Source organism: Python bivittatus, unplaced genomic scaffold (assembly GCF_059951505.1).
Source record: "Python bivittatus isolate LINGU-HERP-01145 unplaced genomic scaffold, Pbiv_v1 ctg000080_np1212, whole genome shotgun sequence".
In the NCBI taxonomy this organism is placed as follows: domain Eukaryota; kingdom Metazoa; phylum Chordata; class Lepidosauria; order Squamata; family Pythonidae; genus Python; species Python bivittatus.
The window spans coordinates 86,330,933-86,353,266 of record NW_028277035.1 but is presented as its reverse complement, the minus strand read 5'-3'; the positions used below and the strand labels follow the sequence as shown (position 1 = coordinate 86,353,266).

The window sequence follows — 22,334 nt, the reverse complement described above, 5'->3', positions numbered from 1 at the left end:
GCCTTTCCCCGATTACATCTGCCCGTCCCATCAGATCTGGTACAAGAGGCTGCAGGTCCCGTCTGTTAGGGGACTACATTTGGCGGGCCCCAGGAGGGGGCACTTCCCTGTTAATTTTCCAGATGTCCCTTGAGACCTGGCTGTGTCATTAGGCCTGGCGATCCCAGGGGACCAGTGAAACCTTGAGGTGGCTCCATTATTGCTCTTAACATCTGTTCTCTCTTATGCCTTGTTTTTTAATAATGACTGATTTTTATATGTTTACCATTTATGACCTCGTACGCCGCCCAGAGTCACTTTTCGTTAGATGGGCGTCCATATAAATTTGATATATAAATTAAATATATAAATAAATAAATAAAATTTTTTAAAAAGATTCCTTTGCTGATACCGTATGCTGGTTTCTCAGAATCACCTGCCCATTCTTGAAAAGGAGAGAGGAAGATCTGGAACTTAAAATCAGTGCCCTTTGGTAGCAATATTGTTTAGTGGATTGTGTCTTCTGATCAAAAATAATTTTTAAATAAGTGTTTTAAAAATTATTTCTGCCCAGCATCGGTAGGATGCTCTCTGTTGTAGTACTGAAGATGTATAGATGACAAAGCAATAGCCTTTAACATCATGCTGATGCCCTGCAGTTTCATTTCCATTCTGCTAAGCATAGCTTACCATTAATTCGGGTTTTTTTTAAATACATTCTTGCCAGTGAGAATGTCGTGGTAGCCTGCCAGTCGCTTTCTTTCAGTTTCTCGGCAGCCAGGTGGTGCTAACACAGTTGTAGGCACAGGAGTGGGGGTGGAGAGAGTTAATCTGCCTGTGATATATTTGTTCTGAAAACCAACAAATAGCTGTGGTTGGGGCTAAATTGGGATGAAATATTCTTTACCTAAATGTACAGATATTTTGTTTGAATTGTGGAAGCGAAGACAGGATAGAATTGATGGGAAACTGAGGGCCAGAAGCAAACTTGGGTTTAGTCCAGAGCATTCTCGGAGAGATGTCTGCGTCCCAACACTGGTCTTGCACTTCAAAAAAAAAAGTCTAGTCAGTGCTAAGCCGTTGCCAGCCCTCAAATTTCCAACCCTGTGCCTGAAATAGTGTTCTTTTGGGGCAGTTTGGTGAATTTTAAATAGTTATTGTAAGAGTAGCAGACGCTCTGCCTAACGCTGCTCAAAGTGCTGCTGACTGCCACTATCGCTAGGGGAGGACAGTGGGGTACAAAGGCCCTAACAAAAATTGAAGCTGGCCCTGAAATAGGGCACTGATGCAACACGAAAATAAGTAGCAAGGATATTTCAGTACTGGGGATTGCATTGGAGCAGAGGTTCTGACTAGTCCAAACAGAGTGGCTTCTGTATTCAGTTCCGCGTCTGCAAACAAGCAGCCAAGCTCAGAGAACCCCAAAGACTCCACAGTTCAACCCTGAGCTGCAGATACTCTCTTCTGCCAGTAAGGTACTGGGGATCGTGGCCAGTGGGATGGGAGCAGAAGACCTTGCCTTGCATCTGCTGCTTTCTCCATCTTCACCTGGATGCCCTTAAACGTTCTGCATGAGACCTGAGGACTACATACTTGTGTGTGTTTTTAAAAAAGGTTTCTAGAACATAGTTTTGTGGTAGCCAAATTCTGTATTTTGCCATTGGAAACATTGCCAAATTATCCTTTTGCCATTGGAAACGTTCTTCCTGTGTGATGCCAAAGATTTATTCAGTTCAGGAGGCCAGGAAGAAAAGGAGATGTATTTGTTTATTCATTTATTTATTCAAATTTGTTATAGCTGCCTAATTCCAATAGACTGTGGGCGGTGTATAACCCCCCCCCCAAATCCATAAAAACAGATAAGACACTATGTGAGATGGGTGGCTATATAAATGTGAATGAATGAATAAATAAAACAACACAGACAGCCCAGACTAAAATGATCTTAAAAGCAACACAGAACCAACAAAACAGGCGCCCCCAAAACACAGTCATACTTTGTCGATGCTTTGTTTTCTTAATGGAAAGCAGATCCCCTCCTCATTTCCTTGCCTTGGTTTGACCAGACCCTGCAGTCTTCTTGAGCTACCTTTGTGGTGTAATACACGAACCGATGGGGTGAGGGCATGTATTAAATTAACCAAAGGGGAAAAAATATGCCGTCTGTGGGCCTGAAGATCTCGTCTTCCTGTCTCCCAACTTTGTGGTGCTAGAATTGGAACTGGGTGGTAGCAGAAAGAGGGCGAGGACTTGGGGTCGTTCCAAACGAAAGCCATTGTGCAACGTCACTTTAGTTATAGTACCTGTAAAATATGCTGTTCCTGGTGCAGAGAGAAAAATCCCCCCTTTTGTCTGCGTTTACCAGGCCCTTTTTTTACCAGCATACGTGTCCTATTTTTGCCGTGCAGCTTCCCCATTTTGGGGGCTTTGCTGAAGTGGGTCAGGACCCAGCAGGATATTCACAGACTCTAATCAATCTTTCAGAAAGTGCTTTGTTATTGAGCTGTGGAGTGATTTTTCTCAGCTCTAGGAGTCTTGCATGCACTCTCTAATTCTCTGGGACCTAATTCTCCTGAACAATTGAGTAATGAGTCAGATATGGACGCTCTGCTCCCTTTTCCTCTTCTCCAGTTTTTTGCAGTTACCGTTTTCCTTGTTTCAAAGATCCTGTGCTTAAAATCCACCACCACCACACCCCCCACCCAAAATCACCCAGACCCAGGAAATTTAGGTTGAGATGTTCTATTTAGAATAAAGAGCTATAGTGCAGAATGAAATTCTAGCAAAAGAGTTGAAATTTGAGTGGAGATTTGAATTTGGGTCCTGCTGAGATATAAAAGAATTTCCTTCAGGTTTTGACTATTTTTAATATAGTAAGCGTCCATTATATTTCAGCCTATCCCCCTGTCAGCTGAAAGGTAATTTTAAGGATAATATTTATTTATTTCTCACATAGCTGCCCATCTCACAAACGTGACTCTGGATGGCGTACAATAAAAAACAACCATAAAAACAGACATTAAGACATTCCATAATAAAAACATCCATATTGCTAAGAAAAACTAAGAGAACATTTTCTGTATTACGAACAGTGTACCCATTGCAACAGTTCTCCAGATCCTTGAGGTCCCCAAGCCTGTTGACACAGCCACATTTTGAGGGACTTCTGGAAGGCTGCCAAGGATGGGGCCAGTCTCACTTGTGGGGTGGGGAATGATGTTCCACAGGGTGGGTGCCACGGTAGAAAAAGCCTGTCTCCTGGGTCCCACCTGATGTAGCTCCTTAACAAACAGGACCCACAACGTGCCTCTTCTGCTGGAGCTGCAACACATTCACCTCTGCTATATTTGGGGGGGGGAGGGGCAGAAGAAGCAGCATGTACAAGTGACATCTGTTCAAGCTGCAAACATGACAGTCTGTATGAGCTTAAACAAGGAAAAGAGTGGGCCAGAAGCTTCTACAGATAGTGGGATTGCTGAAAGAGGGCATAGAAAGGACTGGGAGAGCATGAGGATCATTTCTGGCCACTAGATCCCCCCCAAATCTATTTCGGTTCCTAAACTTCAGCAAAAATCGTTTTTCTTTACACTAAGGAGTATTGTTTGAGATTTTTTGAAAAAGCAGAACTGATGCCTTTTGAACTTCAACCCTTGTGGATAGTTAGATCCGCATAGATTATGCCCAATCTCCTATTCTACTTTGTCTGGAGGCAGCCTTTCACTAATAACTTGCATTAGGACTTAATTAGTGTGCAATCCTTATTGATTATGATCCCATGAGTGTAGGTTTTGGCCAATCTGATCTGGCACTTACAAGGGGGATGCCCCTAAAAGTCTAGAAGCACAGTAGCAAGACAGCCAATGGGGTTTAGTTGTGAAGGGGTTGGACTAGGAGTGGGGAGACCCAGGTTCTAGTTCATCCCCAGCCACAGAAACTCCCTTGGGGACTTTTGTGCCCGTCACTCTCTCTGACCAATCTACCTCACAGGAATGTTGTTGTAGGCAAAAATAGGTCTTACCCAGGAATGCATGCCAAGTGAAAATACCAAATGTCACTAAATACTAGCACATCTGAAAAGGAAAAGGTAGAATCTGTGAAAGCTGTTCTTGGGAATTTGATTTTGTGGGAGTTGAGATGTTGCTGCAGAAGCCAACAGGTACGAAAAACAAGTAGCTTAGCAAATGATGAGCTTAGATCAAATGCTTTTGAAACCAAGTCTCAAACAGGGTTACAAAAGTCTTCTGGTGGAATCCTGTTGCTTCATGTTTTCTGTTTTCTTTCTCTCCTCCTCTTCCATTCTCCCCTCCCCACCCAGAACTGGGACCTTGTACAGCAGACACAGAACTATCTGAAGCTTCTGATCTCCATTATCAATAGTGATGGTGAGGCTCTTTTCTTGTGGTGGAACAGGGATTCAGGGGATTTTTGTAACTGACTCCAGTGCGATTATTTTTAAAAAAAAACTAAGGAAGGTGTAATTGGGCAAAAATTGGGAAATCAATTGTGAAACTAGTAGATTTAATGGAGGGTTCCTTTCCCACATAATTTGAACAGTGGTGTATGGGGGAGATGGCCCATTTTCTTTGTTTTTGTCATTCTAAAGAACTCTATTATCTTGATCGGTTTTGTACAGTCCTAGGATTCTGGATGGTTGACTGAACCTCCAGCAAGCTCTGGCTTTGTTGTTGTTGCTGCTGTTGTTTGAGACCTTTATCCTCAAAATAAGTGCAAGAGAGGGCCTTTACAGGTACTCCTCTACTTACGACCACAATTGGGACTAGATCTTCCATCGCTAAGTGATGCAGTCATTAAGTGAGCCATACCCAATTTTACGACCTTTTTGCTACAGTTATTAAGCGAATCACATGATCATTAAGCGAATCCAGCTTCCTCCATTGACTTTGCTTGTTGGAAGCCCCCTGGGAAGGTTGCAAATGGCGATCACATGATCCTGGGATGCTGCAACTATCATAAATACATGCTGGCTGCCAAACGCCTGAATTTTGATCACGTGACTGTGGGGAGGCTGCAATGATCATTAGTGCAAAGACCAGTCATAAGTCACTTTTTTCAGTGCCGTCATAACTTCAAACAGTTGTTAAACAAATGGTTGTATGTCGAGGACTACCTGTACTTGCTATGTTGCCAGTAAAAAATCTATACAACACAGATCAGGACAACATGTATTCTGTTAAAAAAAATGAATTGACATTTGGCTTATATGAAAATAAGAAATATTTATGTATGTATGCATTTGTTTTAACAGTAGGAAAATAAGTGTTTATTTGTCTGTTTGAACAATTTATATGACTGCCCATCACACAACAGTCATTCTGGGCAGTGAAAAAAAAAAAAAACCAAAAAAACCCAAACCAGCACAAATAATAAAAAAATAAATAAATAACCCAAACAACCAAAATAACACCTGCCCAAGTAGGTTTCAATCTGTGTCACTGATGATTTGTTGTTTTTGTTGCTCTCTGCCAATTTTAAACTTGGCTATAGAACTTCCTTTCAGAATGCATAAAGGCAAGTCTTCTCTGGAATATTTTTCTTGCTTGTAGCCTGGTCTTGTAGTTCGCAGTGTGATGTATGGAAATGTGCCTGAGGCTTTATTTTCAGTCCAGTGGTCTTCAGATGAATTGGCTGTAACTCCCATCACCCAGCCCAGCCATGACAGAGGTTGAAATTGAAACATCTGGAGGACTCTGGGTACAGAAAGGCAGAATTGAAAAGGAGTGTATTCCCTTCTTCCCAGGCCTATCCTTTATAAGCCGTTTTAGACTGTGTGACCTGTGACTGCCTTGCAGTGGCTGGAGGGAATCTCTCATGACCTGAAGCACCTGGTGCAGGTGTGTTGCAGAGATCAAACTATCACAGTTTAAGAACCGTATAGACCATTCAGTTTAATGGTTGATTCAGTCGCTCCTTGGGGCTCAAGCGTTGATTGAGCGATAATCTCATTTTTTAAAAAACAGGGAGGAAGAAATGGAATTTAGGCATACTATCTTAAAATGCTTGCTTCGCTTATTGAAATGCAGAAAAGTTTAATTCTTCTGGAGAATCTCTTAGACTCAGGTTTTGGTGGAAGAGAAGGGTAGAAAGGAATTCTGAAACACTGAAGGAGGTGCTGCAGCAGATCATAAGGAGAAGGAGTTGCGGCACTGGGTTTGCATATGATATACCGGAGGCTCCGCTGCAGGCCTTTGCTATTCCTTATTCACTTCCGAAAGGATTCTTAGCTCACAGTGGATTCCAGGTCTGTATGGAAAGAAGACGCTGGAAGACGCTTAAAGCAGTGATGGCGAACCTTTTGGGCTCAGTATGTCAAAAATTCAGAAAATGCCTAACTTGACTCTGCTAGCGTATCACCCCCTCCGAACAAAAGAGAAAGAATTCTTTAGATATTCCTTCATTTAAAAAAAAAATACAGTCCAGTCATGTGTGGTGCTATGTATTATATAAAGGAACGTCAGATAATTACAAAAATGAAATATGAGTAAAACAAACTCAGTTTCTTTAGTAACTCAAACAGGGAGAATAGTTGTTGTCGGGTGTTGGTGAACTCTGGCGTGTCACCCAAAACATCGTGGCATGTCCCCTTTGATATGTGTGTCATAGGTTTGCCATCACTGGCTTAAAGGAAGAGTGGGCAACCACTGGTTTGCACACCTTTGTACAATTCATACCGTGGCCAGCCTTTGTTCTGGGTGATATTTCTCATATTCCCCTGTTACTTGCTGTCCTCCTCCCCTCCAGCCTGCTGTAGCTCTTACCTCCTCTGGGAGGGTATGGAGGATGCTCTGCCTAGTACAGCTGGCCTAGCATATGCCACTCTATCCCCTGGAGACTGCTGGAGGCCTGGGGACAGTGGGGGGCTTTTCATCCAGAATGCCATACAAGTAACACAGCTTTTTCCCTCCGCTGTTGCTTTCCCTTCCTGCCGGCTTTGCACAGATGATGGTGGGCTCCTGGTTCACTGTATATCCGGATGGGACAGGACGCCACTTTTCATCTCTCTTCTGCGGCTCTCCCTGTGGGCTGTGAGTACCAATAAGCGCACTCCTGTTTCTGTAGCCGGCTTGAGTGGTACAGCTGAACCTAGAGAAAGCCTTGGAAAGGTGTGTGTGTGTGTGTGTGTGTGTGTGTGTGTGTGTGTAAGTAGAGGTCTAATTTTCCCTTTAATATGGTTGGTGAGTTCAAGGCCCCTACGGTTTTGTGGTGTGCCTTTTAAAAAGTGCCCGATTCTGCTGGCAGGAAACACAGCTTTGCTGTATAAAAGGCAGGGCTTTATGGTAAGTTGGGGCTAATTTGAGGAACTGAGAGTTTGAATTCTATCCCTGTCCGTCCCATTTCTCTGAGCAGAGACTGCTGTTTATTTGTATTCTGCAATACGAATGAACCGATTGGGCTCACTTAAATAAAATTTGCACGGATCTTTTCCATTTGCATAACTTACTTTTGTGTGGTGGAAAGAAACCAAAGAAGACTGAGATGTCGAGTCAAGAGACCATCCTGAGGACTGAGGAGCTATGAAAGGATGTAGAAAAAGCTCTTCCTAATGTTACCACGTTGGCTCTATAACACTGAGGACTACAAGCTTCTTTTTGAAACAAAACATTAAACTCAGGAGGTTCCAGGGTTGAAACTATATACTGCCGTGTAGTTTCTTGCAAAATGCACAGCACTGGAGAGAAATAAAATAGATGGGCTTCTTGAATGGGGGTGGTTTATTTGTTTGCTTAAGAAACTCTCTTGGTTCTCAAAGATCCGGAGTCATTTGGTGTTTTGATGTATACAAAGGAGGGAAGTGCAGAGCAGGGAATCGTTATAATGTCTACTGTATTCTCAGTCTTTCTTTCCTTAGGATGGGCTGATCCACACATCCCTGGAACCTGCAGAGATTCTTTACCTGACAGTGGCTTATGATTGGTTCCTCTTTGGGTAGGCATACTGGAGATCAGCCCTGCCTTGACCAGGTGGTGGTGGTGGGAATAGCACAGGCATTTACAAGCCTGACTTACGTAGTGTTTTTTAGTTGGAGGCTCCCCTGTTTAACATGCTTTTTCTATTCCTCTTGATTAACCCTTTTCAAAATCTCTGTCCCCAGGGTTTTTCTGCATCTGTCCTGCAGCCCTTTGGGGTGGGAGCTTGACCCACAGTCCTTGGGGTTGATCTAGATCTCTACCTGAATTCTAGGCATCCCGGTTAGTCTGCACACATGTGGTGGGCATACCTTCACAGTGGTATGGAGCATGCTTGGTCAATACCGAACTCTCCTCTTTCTCCTGCAGGCACATGTTAACGGATCGGCTCAGCAAAGGAGAGGAAGTAAGTGTCGCTAGGAATAGTGCCAAGCAACAGTGGTGCCCAGGTCACACTAAAGATACTGGTTTAGCATTTCCTGGTCAGCAGGATGGGGAGACAATCAAAGGTATAAGTTTCATCTGCGCCTGAAATTAACAGGGTGGTACACAGTATCTAGATTCTGGACCAAGAAGGCCGAAACTAAGAGCCTTAGTAGGTCTTACCAAAAATCCATCTAGTCCACCGTCCTGCTTTCCATTGTGGCCAACCAGACACCTTTAGGAAGCTCACAAGCAGAGCTTAGCAGCAATAGTTCTCCTCCCATTCAGGGAGAGGCTGGACAGCCATGTGTTAAAAATATTTTGCTTTGGATTCCTGAACTGAGCAAACAGCTGGTCTTGATGGCCTGAAGGACCACTTCCAACTCTGTGCTTTTATGAACCCTTGATGTTATTCTCTCCAGCAAGTAATACCTCATGGTATGTTGCTTATGAACATCATAAGCCAGATTATTAGCATGCATACCCTGCCCTTCCCCTTGCATGTGATGATATCTCAGCTTACTAAACAGGGCACACACAGAGAGTCTGTGCAATTTCATGCCACAGCCAGGCTTGTGGTCCCTTCTGTTCCAGACTTGCAAGTGGGGTTAGGGGAAAGAGAAAAACAAACGGCCTCTGGCACAAGTGTCACATTAGACTTGGCTTGCCCATCTGTGCCCTGTCTAATTTTGCCTTCTGCTGCAGTCATGCTGTTCATTATGAGACATTTAACACCTCCCCACCCCCTTCTTCAGTATGATTATATTGAGACGCACAGGATTGAGCAAGTGAATGTTCTAAAGCAGCCTTCTCTGACCTAGTGACCTCCAGATATCTTTGGAGTATGGTTCTCATAATTACCAGCTAGGGTGCCCCAAAGATTCATAGTTCAGGAGGGCACCTGGTTGAGGAAAGCGGCTTAAACTTGCTCCAATTTGGAGAAATTGTGTAACCCTGGGAGAATTGTGTATATGAATCTGTATTTTTCATAGGTCAGAACTTGGCCACCTACTATCACATGGCTTCCAAGGAATCAGTAGAAACACTGAGCCAGCATAATGTTTAGCCATAGGGATTTTGGGATTGTTTGACCCACCTTGCCTGATTCTCATAATTATCAGCCAGTTGTTCGGGAAATCATAAAATTAGAGAGTTGGAAAGAGCAATTTCCACACATCCATCACATGACAATCTGCCATCTTCTCAGATAATCAGTTCCACTGTTGTTCAGTTTGTCATCCGTTTGCCATCTTGCATGCGGTGCCCAGGGCAGGGCAGTAGGAGACTAAGGTCTTGAAAGGATGGATAACAAGAGGCTTTCATGGGGATCAGTGGTAGTGGCTGCCAAACCTCTGGGTCAGTGCTCTGCAAACATGAAGGAAGTTCGCGTTTGTCTATGTGGCAATTTACCTTTCCTCTTTTATGCTTCCTCCTTTTTTTGCCTCTAGATTTTCTTTTTCTGCTTCGATTTTCTGAAGCACATAACCTCTGAGGAGTTCTCTGCCGCTAAGCAGCTGAGGTAAGAGCCTATGTTTGCAACAGCCCCCACCAGGGATACGCAGGAAGAACGGAGAATATTGTTAGTGCATACATTTCCTTTGTGCTGGGAAATGGAAACCCTGGTGTCCTGGCCCAATTCACTTTAATTGATTTTGTATTCAGAAACCAGCACGAGTGGGGCCACACACCACTCTGTCTAGAGCTATTTCTAGAAGTCCTACATTAGGAGAAGCGTGACTTGAATTCAGTCAATCTATAGGCTGAGTTTAGTGTAGCAATACCTTTCCAGTGACAACAGCTGCTGTTAGGCAATCTGATGTAGAAGCTTAAGAATGGTTCAGATGGATCACACCAAGGGCCCATTGAATTCAGCATTTCAGCTTTCAGACAGCTGACAAGCAAAACATCCTCCCATTTCTAAAACCCAGTCTTGGCCCCTGACCTCTGAGGTTCCACTTCTAGCTGGTATGGATTTTATGCCATTGGCCTAATGCAAGAGGAGACACATGTTTTAGACTACTAGTGCCATCATCTCCAGCTAGCACAGTCATTGCCTGAGGACTGTGGGAGTTATAGATGAAGATGTTTGAAAATACTAGGTTGCCTGCCCCAAAATGTTGTCAGAGTTTCAGGAGATGAATGGGGCTCTTAGTTTGGATGGAAGACCTCTCATTGTGTAATAGTACATGGGAATGACCTTGGGAGATAGGGGGAAGTGCCACAGCCAGGAGAAAGGTTGGATAAAAGGCAACTTGGCCTGCAGCAGAATGTGGGCATGGCAAACATCTCAGAAGGGACCCTCCTTAGTTTCTTGAGTTGTAAAAGTGACGGGGGAGAGATGTACTTTCAGACTTGCAAGATTCTGTTAATGTAACCTGACAATAAAGTAGAGTTAGTTCATCTGGGTGTGTTTCCTGTTTGGATTACCTCGCAAGGCTGACAACAATCTTGCAAGTACATTTCTCCCCCATCTAATCCTTCTCCTAATTCTTAATTCTTCTCCTCCATATATGAGACCTGTATGGATATCCTGGAAATAGAGTTGGGAAGCACGTAATGATAGACAAGGTTCTTTCTTGGCACACCATAGAGTTTAAATCTGGGTTGCTGAATAAAGGGGGCTAGTTTGCCTTCCAAACTCTACCCATCTGGCACTAATGAATGGGGAGCTCACAATGTTTGCTGCTTGATAACAGAAGCCCTTGTGTGTTTCTTTCTATAACAGAATCTATCTTTCTCTCTTCTCTAGCCCCCCCCCACAATTTCCAATGAGTAACTTTACCAAATCAGGCCTGAAAGTTCCAAAGCCAGATGTTGAAGTTGATTTAAACCTTCAAAATCCTACACAGCTCAGAGCTTGGTTTTGTAAATGGCTGCTTAGTTTCATTCTGTGCCTGTCCACTTATTCAGGCCTAGGAAGGGACTGCTGGCCACAGAGACTTTTTGTTTGGGTAGAGGGGACAGGACCTCTTGCCCTGTTTCCAAACCATGGAAAGCTTCCTCTTCCAAGTTACGACGTGCAAAGCCTCAGCTTTTATCGACAGTGTTTAGGTATATCAAGGTCCAACCATTGGTAGCAACAGTTTTCCTTACAGTTTTCCTTATAATGGGTTGGTGGGTTTTCTGTATTTTGGGGGGTGCTTTATTGTATTGCATCTTTACTGTATTTGTTGGAAGCCACCAATAGTTGCAAGCAGAGTGGCATGCCAATAATTGTTAATGAATAACTAATGCGGGTGCTGAAAGAGTTTTCTGCTTCTTTTAATGATGCTTTTGTTTTCATTTTTTAAAAAATCTGTCCCATTAATAGCTCCGTAGAACCACAAATAAGAAGCAAAATGAAGAGTGCAATGGGATGTGGCTATTATCACATTTTCTCTCTCTTCCTGCCTCATTCTTTTTTCTGTCCCAGAAGGAAGAGTCTGCCACCTGGATTCACTCTGGAAGAAATCTGTATGCTAAGTGAGTCTCTCTTTCTGTCTATCTATCCACTGGGCCCTTAATCTGAGCTAGGACTCTTTTTCTCTCAGCTTTTGGGATGGTAACTCCTGACTCCTCCAAAGGATTTAGGAAAGCCATTGAAGCAGTTGTGCCTTGAAGGACACAGAGAATTGGCAAAGTCTGCTGAGCATTGTACATTCCAGTTTTGGTCCACAAAAGTCTCGTGAAGGTAGCCTGCAGCCAACAGTACAGAATATGAAAAGCAGAACCTGCCACACAGTGTCCCAGTGGGGAAAGCACCTCTGGGGTCCCCCTGGACCGCCCCTGCCTCTACCATATTCCATCTTGCTTTGTGTCCTTCCAGATATTCTATTCCTCCCAACATCCAGCCTTCTGTGGCCACTGAGCATACTCAGTCTGCAGTGTGCTATATGTGATATTGTTCTCCATACTGGTTTTGTGGAGGTGCCGCTACTGATCCTCCTGTGAATGGATGATGCCATTCTGGCTACATAAGCACTGGCGCCTCTCTCTGTACATCAGAAGACGAAAGAATGATACGCAGTTGCATTTTCCATTGGGGTTTCCATGATAGTCTGTTGCAACTGAGGGTCACCTTTACATCTTTTAAGATTAATGTGTCTGTTGATTCTCTGAGGAATAGCGAGCCTTTAAATCCCCAGACCCTTATTACTTTGTACGGAAGGTGCTATGCTGCTACAAAATGTGATAACCACCCAGTTTGAGTTCCGAAAGACTGCCATCATTCATTGCACACACCACTGTCCCATGTCAGGTCCCCTTGGAGACGTGTGAGGATAATGGTGGTGGAAAACTGTAGGAGCCAGACTGGTGGCTTTTGAGACTTCCGATGAGAGGCGAGTGGGACAGAGCCAATGCCCTATGTGTTTTCCGGTATCTCAGAATCACGGGTACAAAGTAAGAGCAATAATGTCAGTTTGTCTCTTGTGCATGATCTGCACAAAATGTGCTTTTCGAGCAGTTTTTGTTGTGCAGGACAGAGTTGTGATTGCTGTCTGGCCACTAGCTTTTCCAACTTCTAGTTCTAGCTCTCTCTTGATGGGGAGAGGATTGGTAGGAGACAGAAGGCTGCTGGTGTGTCTCTTCTTAGCGTAGCCCCTTCCCAGCCCACCACCTCTGGCCCTGCCACCTCCAGCCAGCACCAGTTGGCAAATCCTGTCTACTGGACATGACATGATCTCTCTTCTGAAGAAGCCTTGTGCTCAGTGCCGCAGATGGCACTGCTCAGTTTTGAAGCAGATCACTTAGCTGTCATCTTGCCTATCTCCCAACCGGCAATTAAAATAAATAGCGTAGGAATCCTTTTAATTCTGCCTGCTTTCTTCAACCACTTCTGAAAAAGAGTCTATTTCTGGACAATCCAAATTTAGGATATTTATTGCCATTTTCTGTGGCAAGAAAAGCTAATTTCTATATACACAAAATAGCCATGACCTGATCATGAACATTCTTTTTGATACATGGACATAAGTAATGCAAAGCACATTAATTCCCATTTATACTATTGAAATCCTACATCAACATTCCCGCCTCCCCCCACAAAAAAACACAACTCTGATTTTTTAGGGTAATTACCCACACACCCTTCAAGCCTGCCTCTGAAGTTTAAATCTTGATTAAAAAAACAAACAAACACCCTTAGTCACCTATTATGTATTTCTGTACTTGCTGGTGTACTTTCATAGGAAATCTAGTGGAATAACTATTGTGTAGAGGGGATAGAACAACCTCAGGTTTTTTTTGTTGTTGAAAAACTACAGATAATCATAGATGCATTGTGTGCAAAAAATGAATTCTGAAATTTGCATTTAACACTCCATGTCTCTAGTGTAAGACTATACAGGTAGTCCTTGCTTAACGACCACTCAAAGTTACAGTGATATTGAATGAGTGGGTCCTCAAAGTTCCAGCCATTTGAATATTCTTGCAGTCACAAGATCACAATTTGGGTGCTTGGTGACCGGCATGCATTTATGACAGTTGCAGCATCCTGCAGTCATGTGATCACCATTTGCTACCTTCCCTGCCAGCTTCTGACAAGCAAAGTCAATGGGGGAGCCAGCAGAAGGTCACAAGTGGCAATCATGTGACATTGCACTTAATGACTGGGTGGGATTCGCTTAACGACAGCAACAGGAACTGCCATCGTAAGTTGGCATGGTCACATGATTTTCTGCTTTACGACCATGTCACTTAGCAACAGAATTGCTGGTCCCAATTACCATTATTAAGTGAACACTACCTATATACACATACATTATTTTCTTTTCAGTTACAACTGTTAAGGAAGAAGAAAGCCAGATTTTGCTGAAAAGGCCTTTGTTTTGTTTTTTCCCAGTTTTATAGCTTTTTGTCAACCATTGGCAAGTGACTCTCCACAGATTTACAGGTAGTCCTCGTTTATTGACCACAGTGGGGACTGGTAACTGTCACTAAGCGATATGGTCATTAAGTGAAGCATCACATTACTGCCCTGGACTTACGACAGCAGTTCAACTGCAGTCATTAAGTGAATCATCACGGATTGTTAAGTGCAACATCACATGACCATGACTTGCAACTTCCTGTCAGCTTTGACTTTGCTTGTCAGAAGCTGGCTGTGAAGGTCGCAAATGGTGTTCACGTGACTGTGGGACGCTGCAACCATCATAAATGTGCACCAGCTGTGAAGCATCCAGATTGCAGTCATGTGACCTCGGGGATGCTGCAACAGCCACAAGTTCAAGGACCGGTTGTAAAGCTACTTTTTCAGCGCTGTCGTAACTTTGAATGGTCACTGAATGAGGACTACCTGTACTAAGATCCAGAGTATGATATGAATGCTTCTCTTTTATCAGGAACCAAACCAGTCTTTCTGTGTGATAGCATTTGCCAAAGGAGGTGTGGGTCAGGTGTTGAGCCACATCTGGAGCAATAGTGAACAGTCTTTAGTTTACATATCCCTTAGAAGGGGCCATAGAGGTTATCTAGTCCAGTGTTTCTCAACCTTGGTAACTCCCAGAATTCCCTAGCCAGCTGATCTGGTCCAAGTCCCTGCTCAGTGGAGGATCCACTAGAGCATCTCAGTGTTGATTTGAAGAACCCTAGCAAAGGAGGACTCACCATCTGGGGTGGCAGGCTGTTCCATGGCTGACAGCTCATACAGTCTGATGTTCATCCTGAACCTCCTTCCTTATAGGAACCATTGGTTTTGGTCTTGGCCTTGAGGCCATAGAGAATTCATCCACTCTCTCTTTTGTGTAACAGCCTTGCAGATATTTGAAGATTGCTATCATATCTTCCCTTGGCTGTCCTTCCTGTAGGCTAACCAGAGACACATCCTTTCATCATTCTTCACAGAGCTTGGTTTCCAGACCCTTTATCCTCTTGGTAGCCTCCTCTGAACTTACTCCCACTCGTCACTATCCTTTTTGAATTGTGGTACCCAGAACTGGATGCACTATTCCACATGGGGACTGGGCAGAATAAAGTGGAACAATTACTTCCCATAATGTGAACTCCATACATCCAATAATGCACTCCAAGATAGTATTTGCCTTTTTAGTAGCTGCATCACGCTCTGGCTCGTTTAATTGTGGTCAGCAAGGACACTCAGGTTCCTTTCACATGGACTACTGCCAAACCAGCTCTCCCCGCTCTTATGTTTGGGCCTTACATTTTTCCTACCCAGATGCAGAACCTCACATTTCTCCCTGTTTAATACCAAAGTATCCATTTTAGCCCATTGCTCATGCCTAGCTCTTTTTGTCATGGCTAGCTCTTTTTGATTCTTCTCTTTCATCTGGAGAATTAGCTAGTCGTCCCAATTGTATCTCGTCTGCAGACTTTATAAATGTCTCCCCAACTCCCTCATTCACATCATAATGATAAAAACGTTGAATAGCACAGGGCCCAGGACAGAGCTGTGTAGCGCTCCACTTTATAATCTCCCTCTAAGGTGATGTGGCACCATTAATTGAGCACTCTTTTGTTGCAGTCATTCAGCCCACCATGAGTCCCATAATCCACTAATTAAAGTCTGGTATAAAAGGCATAAATGTATTGGTAAGCAACCCCTGGGCCTTCTCAAACTCCAGTTTTCAGTCCCAAGAACTTCCCAAAATATTCTGATCCTATCCCTGGGAAAAAAATTAAATGCAATCACTGGCTGCAAGAAGGCTGCTTGATTTAAAGGGGTGAAAACGTTCAGAATTTTTGGAGTACCTGATTAAAGGGAGCTCACAATCCTTCCACCCAAAACTCTGACTGATTACTACAATCTTTTTTTTTCTTTTAACAGTGGTGGGGGTGAGGAGGGGAAAGGCTGGGCTCACACATTATCTTAAGCCAAAATGTGGCTCAGATGTTTTTGATTTAGTAGTTTGTATGCCTCTAACAAGTTAGATTACTTTTGTCAAGTAATCATGGTTAAACAGGACATGGTTTACCATGATCTGTAAGTCTTGTAAAATCGTTATTTTGTTGCTGGTGCTGTTGAGAAGAATTAGAGCTGGAATATCTTAGTGATCTATTCTCAGATATCCACCTGCAGAACTCTGACCATCTCTAGTCTACAGTGTGAACAGATTCTGTCTGTGATCTGTGAATGCATCTTTTGCTTTTCTCCTTGTAAATGTGTTAATGAAGACATTAGGACACCACTATTTTGCAGGAATGCATGGAAATGATCAACCAGTCCTACCCTGGATGCTTTTGTGTGTTACAGAACAGAGGGACCGGGGCAGCACTACCAGTCTGAGCAGTGACTTTTCTCTTGTAATGGAGAGTTCACCTGGAGCTGCAGGAAGTTTCACTTACGAAGCCGTGGAATTGATGCTAACAGGACCTCAGACCCAAGCTTCTTGGTAAGGTGGTGTCAGCAACACCTATATACAAACTGTCTACCGTGGGAAATCTGTATGTCCTGAGGATGAATGGCTGTGTGTGTTGACCAGGAAGCAGAATGATGAAATCTCCATGCAGAGGGACTGGGAAGCTTTTCAGCGACCTAATCTAGCAAAGGGAGGTGGAAGCAGATATTACTTTCAGCTGCTTCTCCCCAGTGGGTGCTGTTGCTAAATAATGTTGTACCAATCTCTACATTATTATGTACGTGTCTTTAGATCACTTTGTCATTATGCGTAGGCAAACTATTTAGTGGCAAGTCCCTTCCACACATTTAAGCAACCTGCAGATCAAATATGGATCCCAAGTGTCTCTTCCAACAGTCTCATCGAGTCATAACAGATGAAAACTGCTAGCATGATTTTGTGCTATTTTGTGAGAGCAAAGCATGGAAAGTGTAGTGTAAGTCTGTATAATACAGCTTTCAAAGAGGAAAGAGATTTCAAATCTCTTCCCAAAATCCAAGCCCAGGCTTGACTCATTTGCATCATTGCTTTGCTTATTGTGGCCCATGGGCTCTTCCAAAATGTTAAGTGTGGCTCTCAGCCACCAGAAGGAGGCCCATTCCCAATCTAATTTATCATTCGGTGCTCTAAGCCACCCTGCAGTTTCGACTGAGGAGGCTCCTGTCTGTATGATCCTGGATCCTCCTTCAAAGCTGGGGAGATCTTTGGGACTGAAAATGGCTTTCCTAAAACCCCTCAAAGTTCATCTGATAGTCCTACAATTAGGTCTGTGGAGTCCTTGGTGCTCTCTGAGCTTGATTGTTTGATTGCAGACATTTCATTACCTGACATGTATAGGGCAAGCTACTGTATATAAACAGGGAGCAAACCCCACACTCACTGGCCCTGATGATGTTACCTAGTTGGGTAATGAAACGTCTGCCATCAAACAACGAAGCTCAGAGAGCACCAAGGACTCCGCAGTTCAACCCTGAGCTACGGATATTCTCTTCTATTAGATCAGGTCTGTGGTGTCTCCGGGGATAGACTCCTCACTGTCCTTGGAGAACAGGTGTCAGTGAGGGTAGTCAGTGTTGAGCTGGAAGTCCTCACAGCCAGTGTGAAGCAGCTTCCTGTATTTCTGTGCAGAAGTAATTCTTCAGTCTGCAAAAATTTGTACAGGCATAACATACAGCTCAACTGCACAATGTTGAGTAGTGTCCCTGGCTGCTAGTAAGTATTTCGGCAGCTCCGTTTGGGGGTTATATTTGCCCCCTTTCTTTGGCTTGGCTTTGGAGACCTTTAGTTTCTGCTTGAGAGGGTCAAAGGAGCCTACTAGCCCTCCCACATGAAGGCAGGAGCAGAGGGGCTGGGGATTTCAGAACCTTGCTGCAGGCTTTCCCTGCTCAGTTTAATTTTTCTTTCTTCTCCCCAAGCATGTGTGCTAATGATATTTTACAGTGCAATTATTCTGAGCTAAATCTGGGCTGCACTGAGAAGCAAGTGGAAATCCTCTGGGTAACAGTAAATTTCAGCTTGCTGTTATCACGCTTTGCCTCTCAAAGCATATAAAGTATGTGTCTGTGGGGGAGAAATCTGAATTTAGGGGCATTCTAGAAAGACTGCCCTTGCCAAGTCTGTCGTGTACCCCTTGCCGTGCTATATGCACATAGAAGTAAGAGCTAATTATGAAAAATAAACCAACAGGAAGGCAGGAAAATAATTCATTCAAAGCTGAAAGTTGTTGTTCTGGGTCATTGTGATGGTCTGCAGGACTGAACAAAATAATAGACATTCCATAACTGGAACAGCACATTATTTTACCAAAGAATATAATGAGATAAACTTATCTAAAGTGGCTGCTCTGTTTACATTATTTTATTAGGCCTTGGAATCTTGGGGAACCTGGCTCAGATACACAGATCAAATAGGGACCTTTGTTTTAGATTGTCTTTCAAATAACTCTCTAAATTTCTTGAGAGAGAATCTCTGCAATATTCTTAAGTGGCCTGCCTTTCTTTTCCATAGATTCCTTGTTTGGTTCATACTGTCTCTAGCATATGCAGAGAATCCAGATCTAGTGAAGGAAGGATTTGCTGATGAGAAGCTGAAATAGGAGGTCTGTCTTCTAAGAATATCAAAGAAACAAGTATAAAATGGGACAGTGGTTAGGGATGATCATGGGAAGGGCCTAAAGGTTAAAACTGAGTGAAACAACCTCATTTGTCAATCTAGAGAGCAGTTCTGAATACAGTTATTTTTATTTTACATGTTTTCCCTTTAAAATAAGAGTGCTGGAGTCAAGCTCTTAAAATGAAAGTAGAGGGTTTTTTTCAAGGTGGAAACTATCTAACTGAGATAAAGGTCATAATCCTCAATTCAAAATGAAGCTGTCACTTCACAATGTTGTAAGTACTTGGGCTGTCTATCTTGCATTGCGAGTTGTCATGAATTAGGAAAAAAATGTCTTAAAGTCGAGCTCAAATGATGTCTACTTGAACAAGGTGACACAAACTGCTGAGAAGTGAAATGTCCTCTGCGCAAGGAGACCCATTTTTAAGGGGTATTCTGGGTCTTTCTCCCTCACTGGCCCTTCTAGCCAGAAGTGGGATGACTGCACAAACTGGAGGGGGCCCTGTTCAGTTTGGAAAAGCTTCTCTGCTTTTAATTGCCTCTCATCTCTGGCGGCCTGCTTGAGTGCCTGTAGCTGAATTACTGAGCACTTCATTAAATCTCAGCCTTGTGCCCACCAAAGTCACAAGTAAGGGAGGGGGGAAAGACTCTTGAAAGCTTGGTACTGCTGTCTTGAGTTTTGGAGAAAGAGTGGCTGAGGGCTTTCCAAGGAAATCCTGGGGACTGCAGACAGTCCTTATTAACATACACAGCCAGGGGTGGTAAATAAGCCAGACCTCTGATAATTGCAAGCATCTGAGGATTCAGAGATGGCTGAATAGAGGTGGGGGAAAAGAAGGGCAAGCAAATGTGGGCCTTCATAGGGAGGCTATGGCAGGTTCAGACCCCTTGAGCATCAAAGTCTAGTTATTACAGTTGAAAAACCACAGTTCTTCCTTGGTCACAAGTCTGTTTGAATTATGTGAGGCTTTGCTTATGTAAAATCTGAGAGTGATCCCTGCAGTTGTTTTAGTAATGAGAGGATCTAGAAGGAAGTTGTCCCTGTGGGGTGGATACAGCCCACCTCCAGGGTGGTCCGGGCCATATAAAGGATGTTCTCCTCTTTTGTCGGTCTCTCATGTTGATGAATATCTGAATAGGCCTTTCTAAAAACAAGTATTTATTTATTAAATGTGTACATGTACTCTTATTCCTTTCCAAAATTGGAGGTTTTTGAAGGACCTTCCATCAGTTTGTGTAGTAAAGAGGGGAGAGAGGCAGAAAGAAGCTTCTAGATATGGCATTGTGGAGCTTAAATCATGAAGGTAACAAATTACTGAAGAGGCCATGGAGATGTAGAGGGTATGGAAATGTCTTTTGTGGATGTTCAGGAAACTCAACTCTGTCAAGTGCTGGGTTAGCGAATCACACTTGTGTGCCTTGCTAGATTTTGCTAGGAAGTTTGAACTAAGAATTCCAGTAGTAATGGTAAGAAGCTGGTTATCTTGGTAACCTGTTAAGTATGCAGGTGTTTGAAAACTTGGGCAGGTCTCTAAACTGCTGGTGGAGCACCAAAGGTGATGGTGTGAATTGGAAACCCTCTTGTTGCAAATGTTGCCCCAGCTGTGAAGTAACTTAGGGAAATACTTATTTGAAGCCTGCCTTTCCCATCTTAATATGGAGACTGTCCTATTTGAGATCTCTGAATATTGAACAAAAGGATGGTATGAATGCCCTGTGTCAGATAGCTACATCTTTATTTTGGAGGCCTTCTGGCTATGAATAATTTTAAGCTCCTCACTATGATTTGTGTGTTAAGATCTTCCTTTGAGTTATTCTATTGCTGACAGGTCTTTAATTATTAGATTGGCTACCTGTTTTTCTATGCTGTATTGTTTAAAACAGGTTAGTAATTTTAGCTTTATTGTTTCCAATCTTTTACCTGCTTTGAGTTTTCTTTCAAGAAAATTTCCCTTCCACTTCCATTCATTTGGAAATAATTCTGAGATGGAACCCTAACATCTTAACTTTATATGTTTATAAAGTTTACCAGGCATGCCTGATAACTCCCTAGCTAGGCTGCCTAGAAACTCCACTGGTGAAAAGACAGGGTCAGATCCATCTTGCTTTAGCAAAGTTCCCCAAGCGGATCAGACATCAAGTAAGCCACGTTATGTCTTTGCAGGAGGAAAAACTGTGCATCGTCCCCTCAGGCAGTCCTGTGGAATCGGACACAGCAACCTGAAGACAGGCTGCCAGTCCAGGGCACGCTTGACGCGAGGTCCTCCAGCTCCTCTTCTTCCAATCATTCAGAGAACTTCTCAAGGCTAGGCAGCAGCCCGCTAGAAGTCCCTAAAACCAGGTGAGATGCGGTAAATCCTGTCAGTCATTCGGAAGGGGAGCGGGGGCTTGGAAGCAGCTAGCCAGTGCAAATTGGAGCAGGGCTCCTCCTGGGGACAGAGGAAATCCCTGATTCCTATTGAAAAAAATTCCCTGTGTTTGGAAGAAGTCTATCAGGGAGAGAGATTGTTTGCAGAGGGAACTGTTTGCAAATTGTTTCCAGAGGATTTTCTGGAAACATTTCAAATAACTTTCTAGAAAAAGCAGCCTGCACTTTTTTGCCTCTTGCAGTAAAAAAAGTATAATTACAGTAGCAATTTACTGCTTTTCAGCTACACCTGGCTTCTGCCACCTGAGAGGCTTGCTCTTGCTGCCATAAATAGGGACTTGGCTGACAGAATGAAAGTGGAGATAAGGCTCTGAATTTAATGGTTGGCATCTAGAGTCTGGAGGTTTGGAAAATGTCAGCTTATAAGAGGAACAAGGAGCTGTAATGAGCTGAATCAGGGGCAGCTAGAAGGTTCATCTCAGTCCTCTTCTGGTTCTGACAATTTCATATTGTCTACAATTTGTAGGCCTGTGTCTGTGGCTTTCTGACTGAGAAAATATAGTCATTAAAAAGAAACAATGCTGACATTTTTAGGGATGCCAAGTTCTGCATCCAGATTTCAAGGGAGATGGGGAAATGTATATGGAGCATTATTGTAAAAATAGACATCTTAAGGAGACTGTAGAAGGGTAGTGTGGGTGAGAGGGGGGTCCTTTTTAGACCCCTAAATCAGCTATTTCTTAGAAGGGCATGCATAGTGATTTTGTGTAGCTAGGAGAATGATACATACAAGTGGAAAAGACATACTAGAATTGCAATCTAAAGACTGATGGGAAGGGATGCTCTGCCCATCTAGGTAGATGCAGTTCAGCAGCACAAGCCTACTTTGACTATAATACAGATGCAAATGCAAATTTGGTGAACAATTTGCCTTTTTGGCCCGGTGAGTCTTTTGCTGCTTTTTCTTGCTGGTCACAATCTTCAACTTATCAAAAATGTATTTAAAATGCTTGAGCAGAGTTCACTTTTATCAAAGGAGAAGCTAAAACTACCCAGTATTTGCTGTATTTGTAATAGACCTAGATCATAGGAAAAACTACAGTGAGACAAGACAGCGAACAAAAATATGGTGCTCAGGTTGCTTTTGCTTGAAAATAAAGATTTGCGGGGGGGGGGGGATCCTAAGCAGGATGT

General features: G+C 43.3%; 1 protein-coding gene across 5 annotated transcripts in view; it reads left to right on the top strand.

The window, feature by feature from the left end:
• The window catches only part of MTMR14 (myotubularin related protein 14), a 78,274-nt gene that overhangs the window by 29,927 nt on the left and 26,013 nt on the right, over nt 1–22,334 (top strand). For 4 of the 5 annotated variants that reach the window (XR_015795023.1, XM_088134508.1, XM_088134506.1 and 1 more), the window contains exons 10-17: nt 4,295–4,361; nt 6,937–7,022; nt 7,847–7,923; nt 8,274–8,310; nt 9,776–9,846; nt 11,740–11,789; nt 16,516–16,654; nt 20,937–21,113. Coding sequence is in view for 4 of the 5 variants with exons in the window: in XM_088134508.1 (XP_087990634.1) it covers nt 4,295–4,361; nt 6,937–7,022; nt 7,847–7,923; nt 8,274–8,310; nt 9,776–9,846; nt 11,740–11,789; nt 16,516–16,654; nt 20,937–21,113 (704 nt within the window). In the remaining variant the exon portion in view is untranslated. The remainder of the gene's footprint in view (nt 1–4,294; nt 4,362–6,936; nt 7,023–7,846; nt 7,924–8,273; nt 8,311–9,775; nt 9,847–11,739; nt 11,790–16,515; nt 16,655–20,936; nt 21,114–22,334) is intronic. The other variant, XM_088134507.1, reaches the window with a different exon arrangement.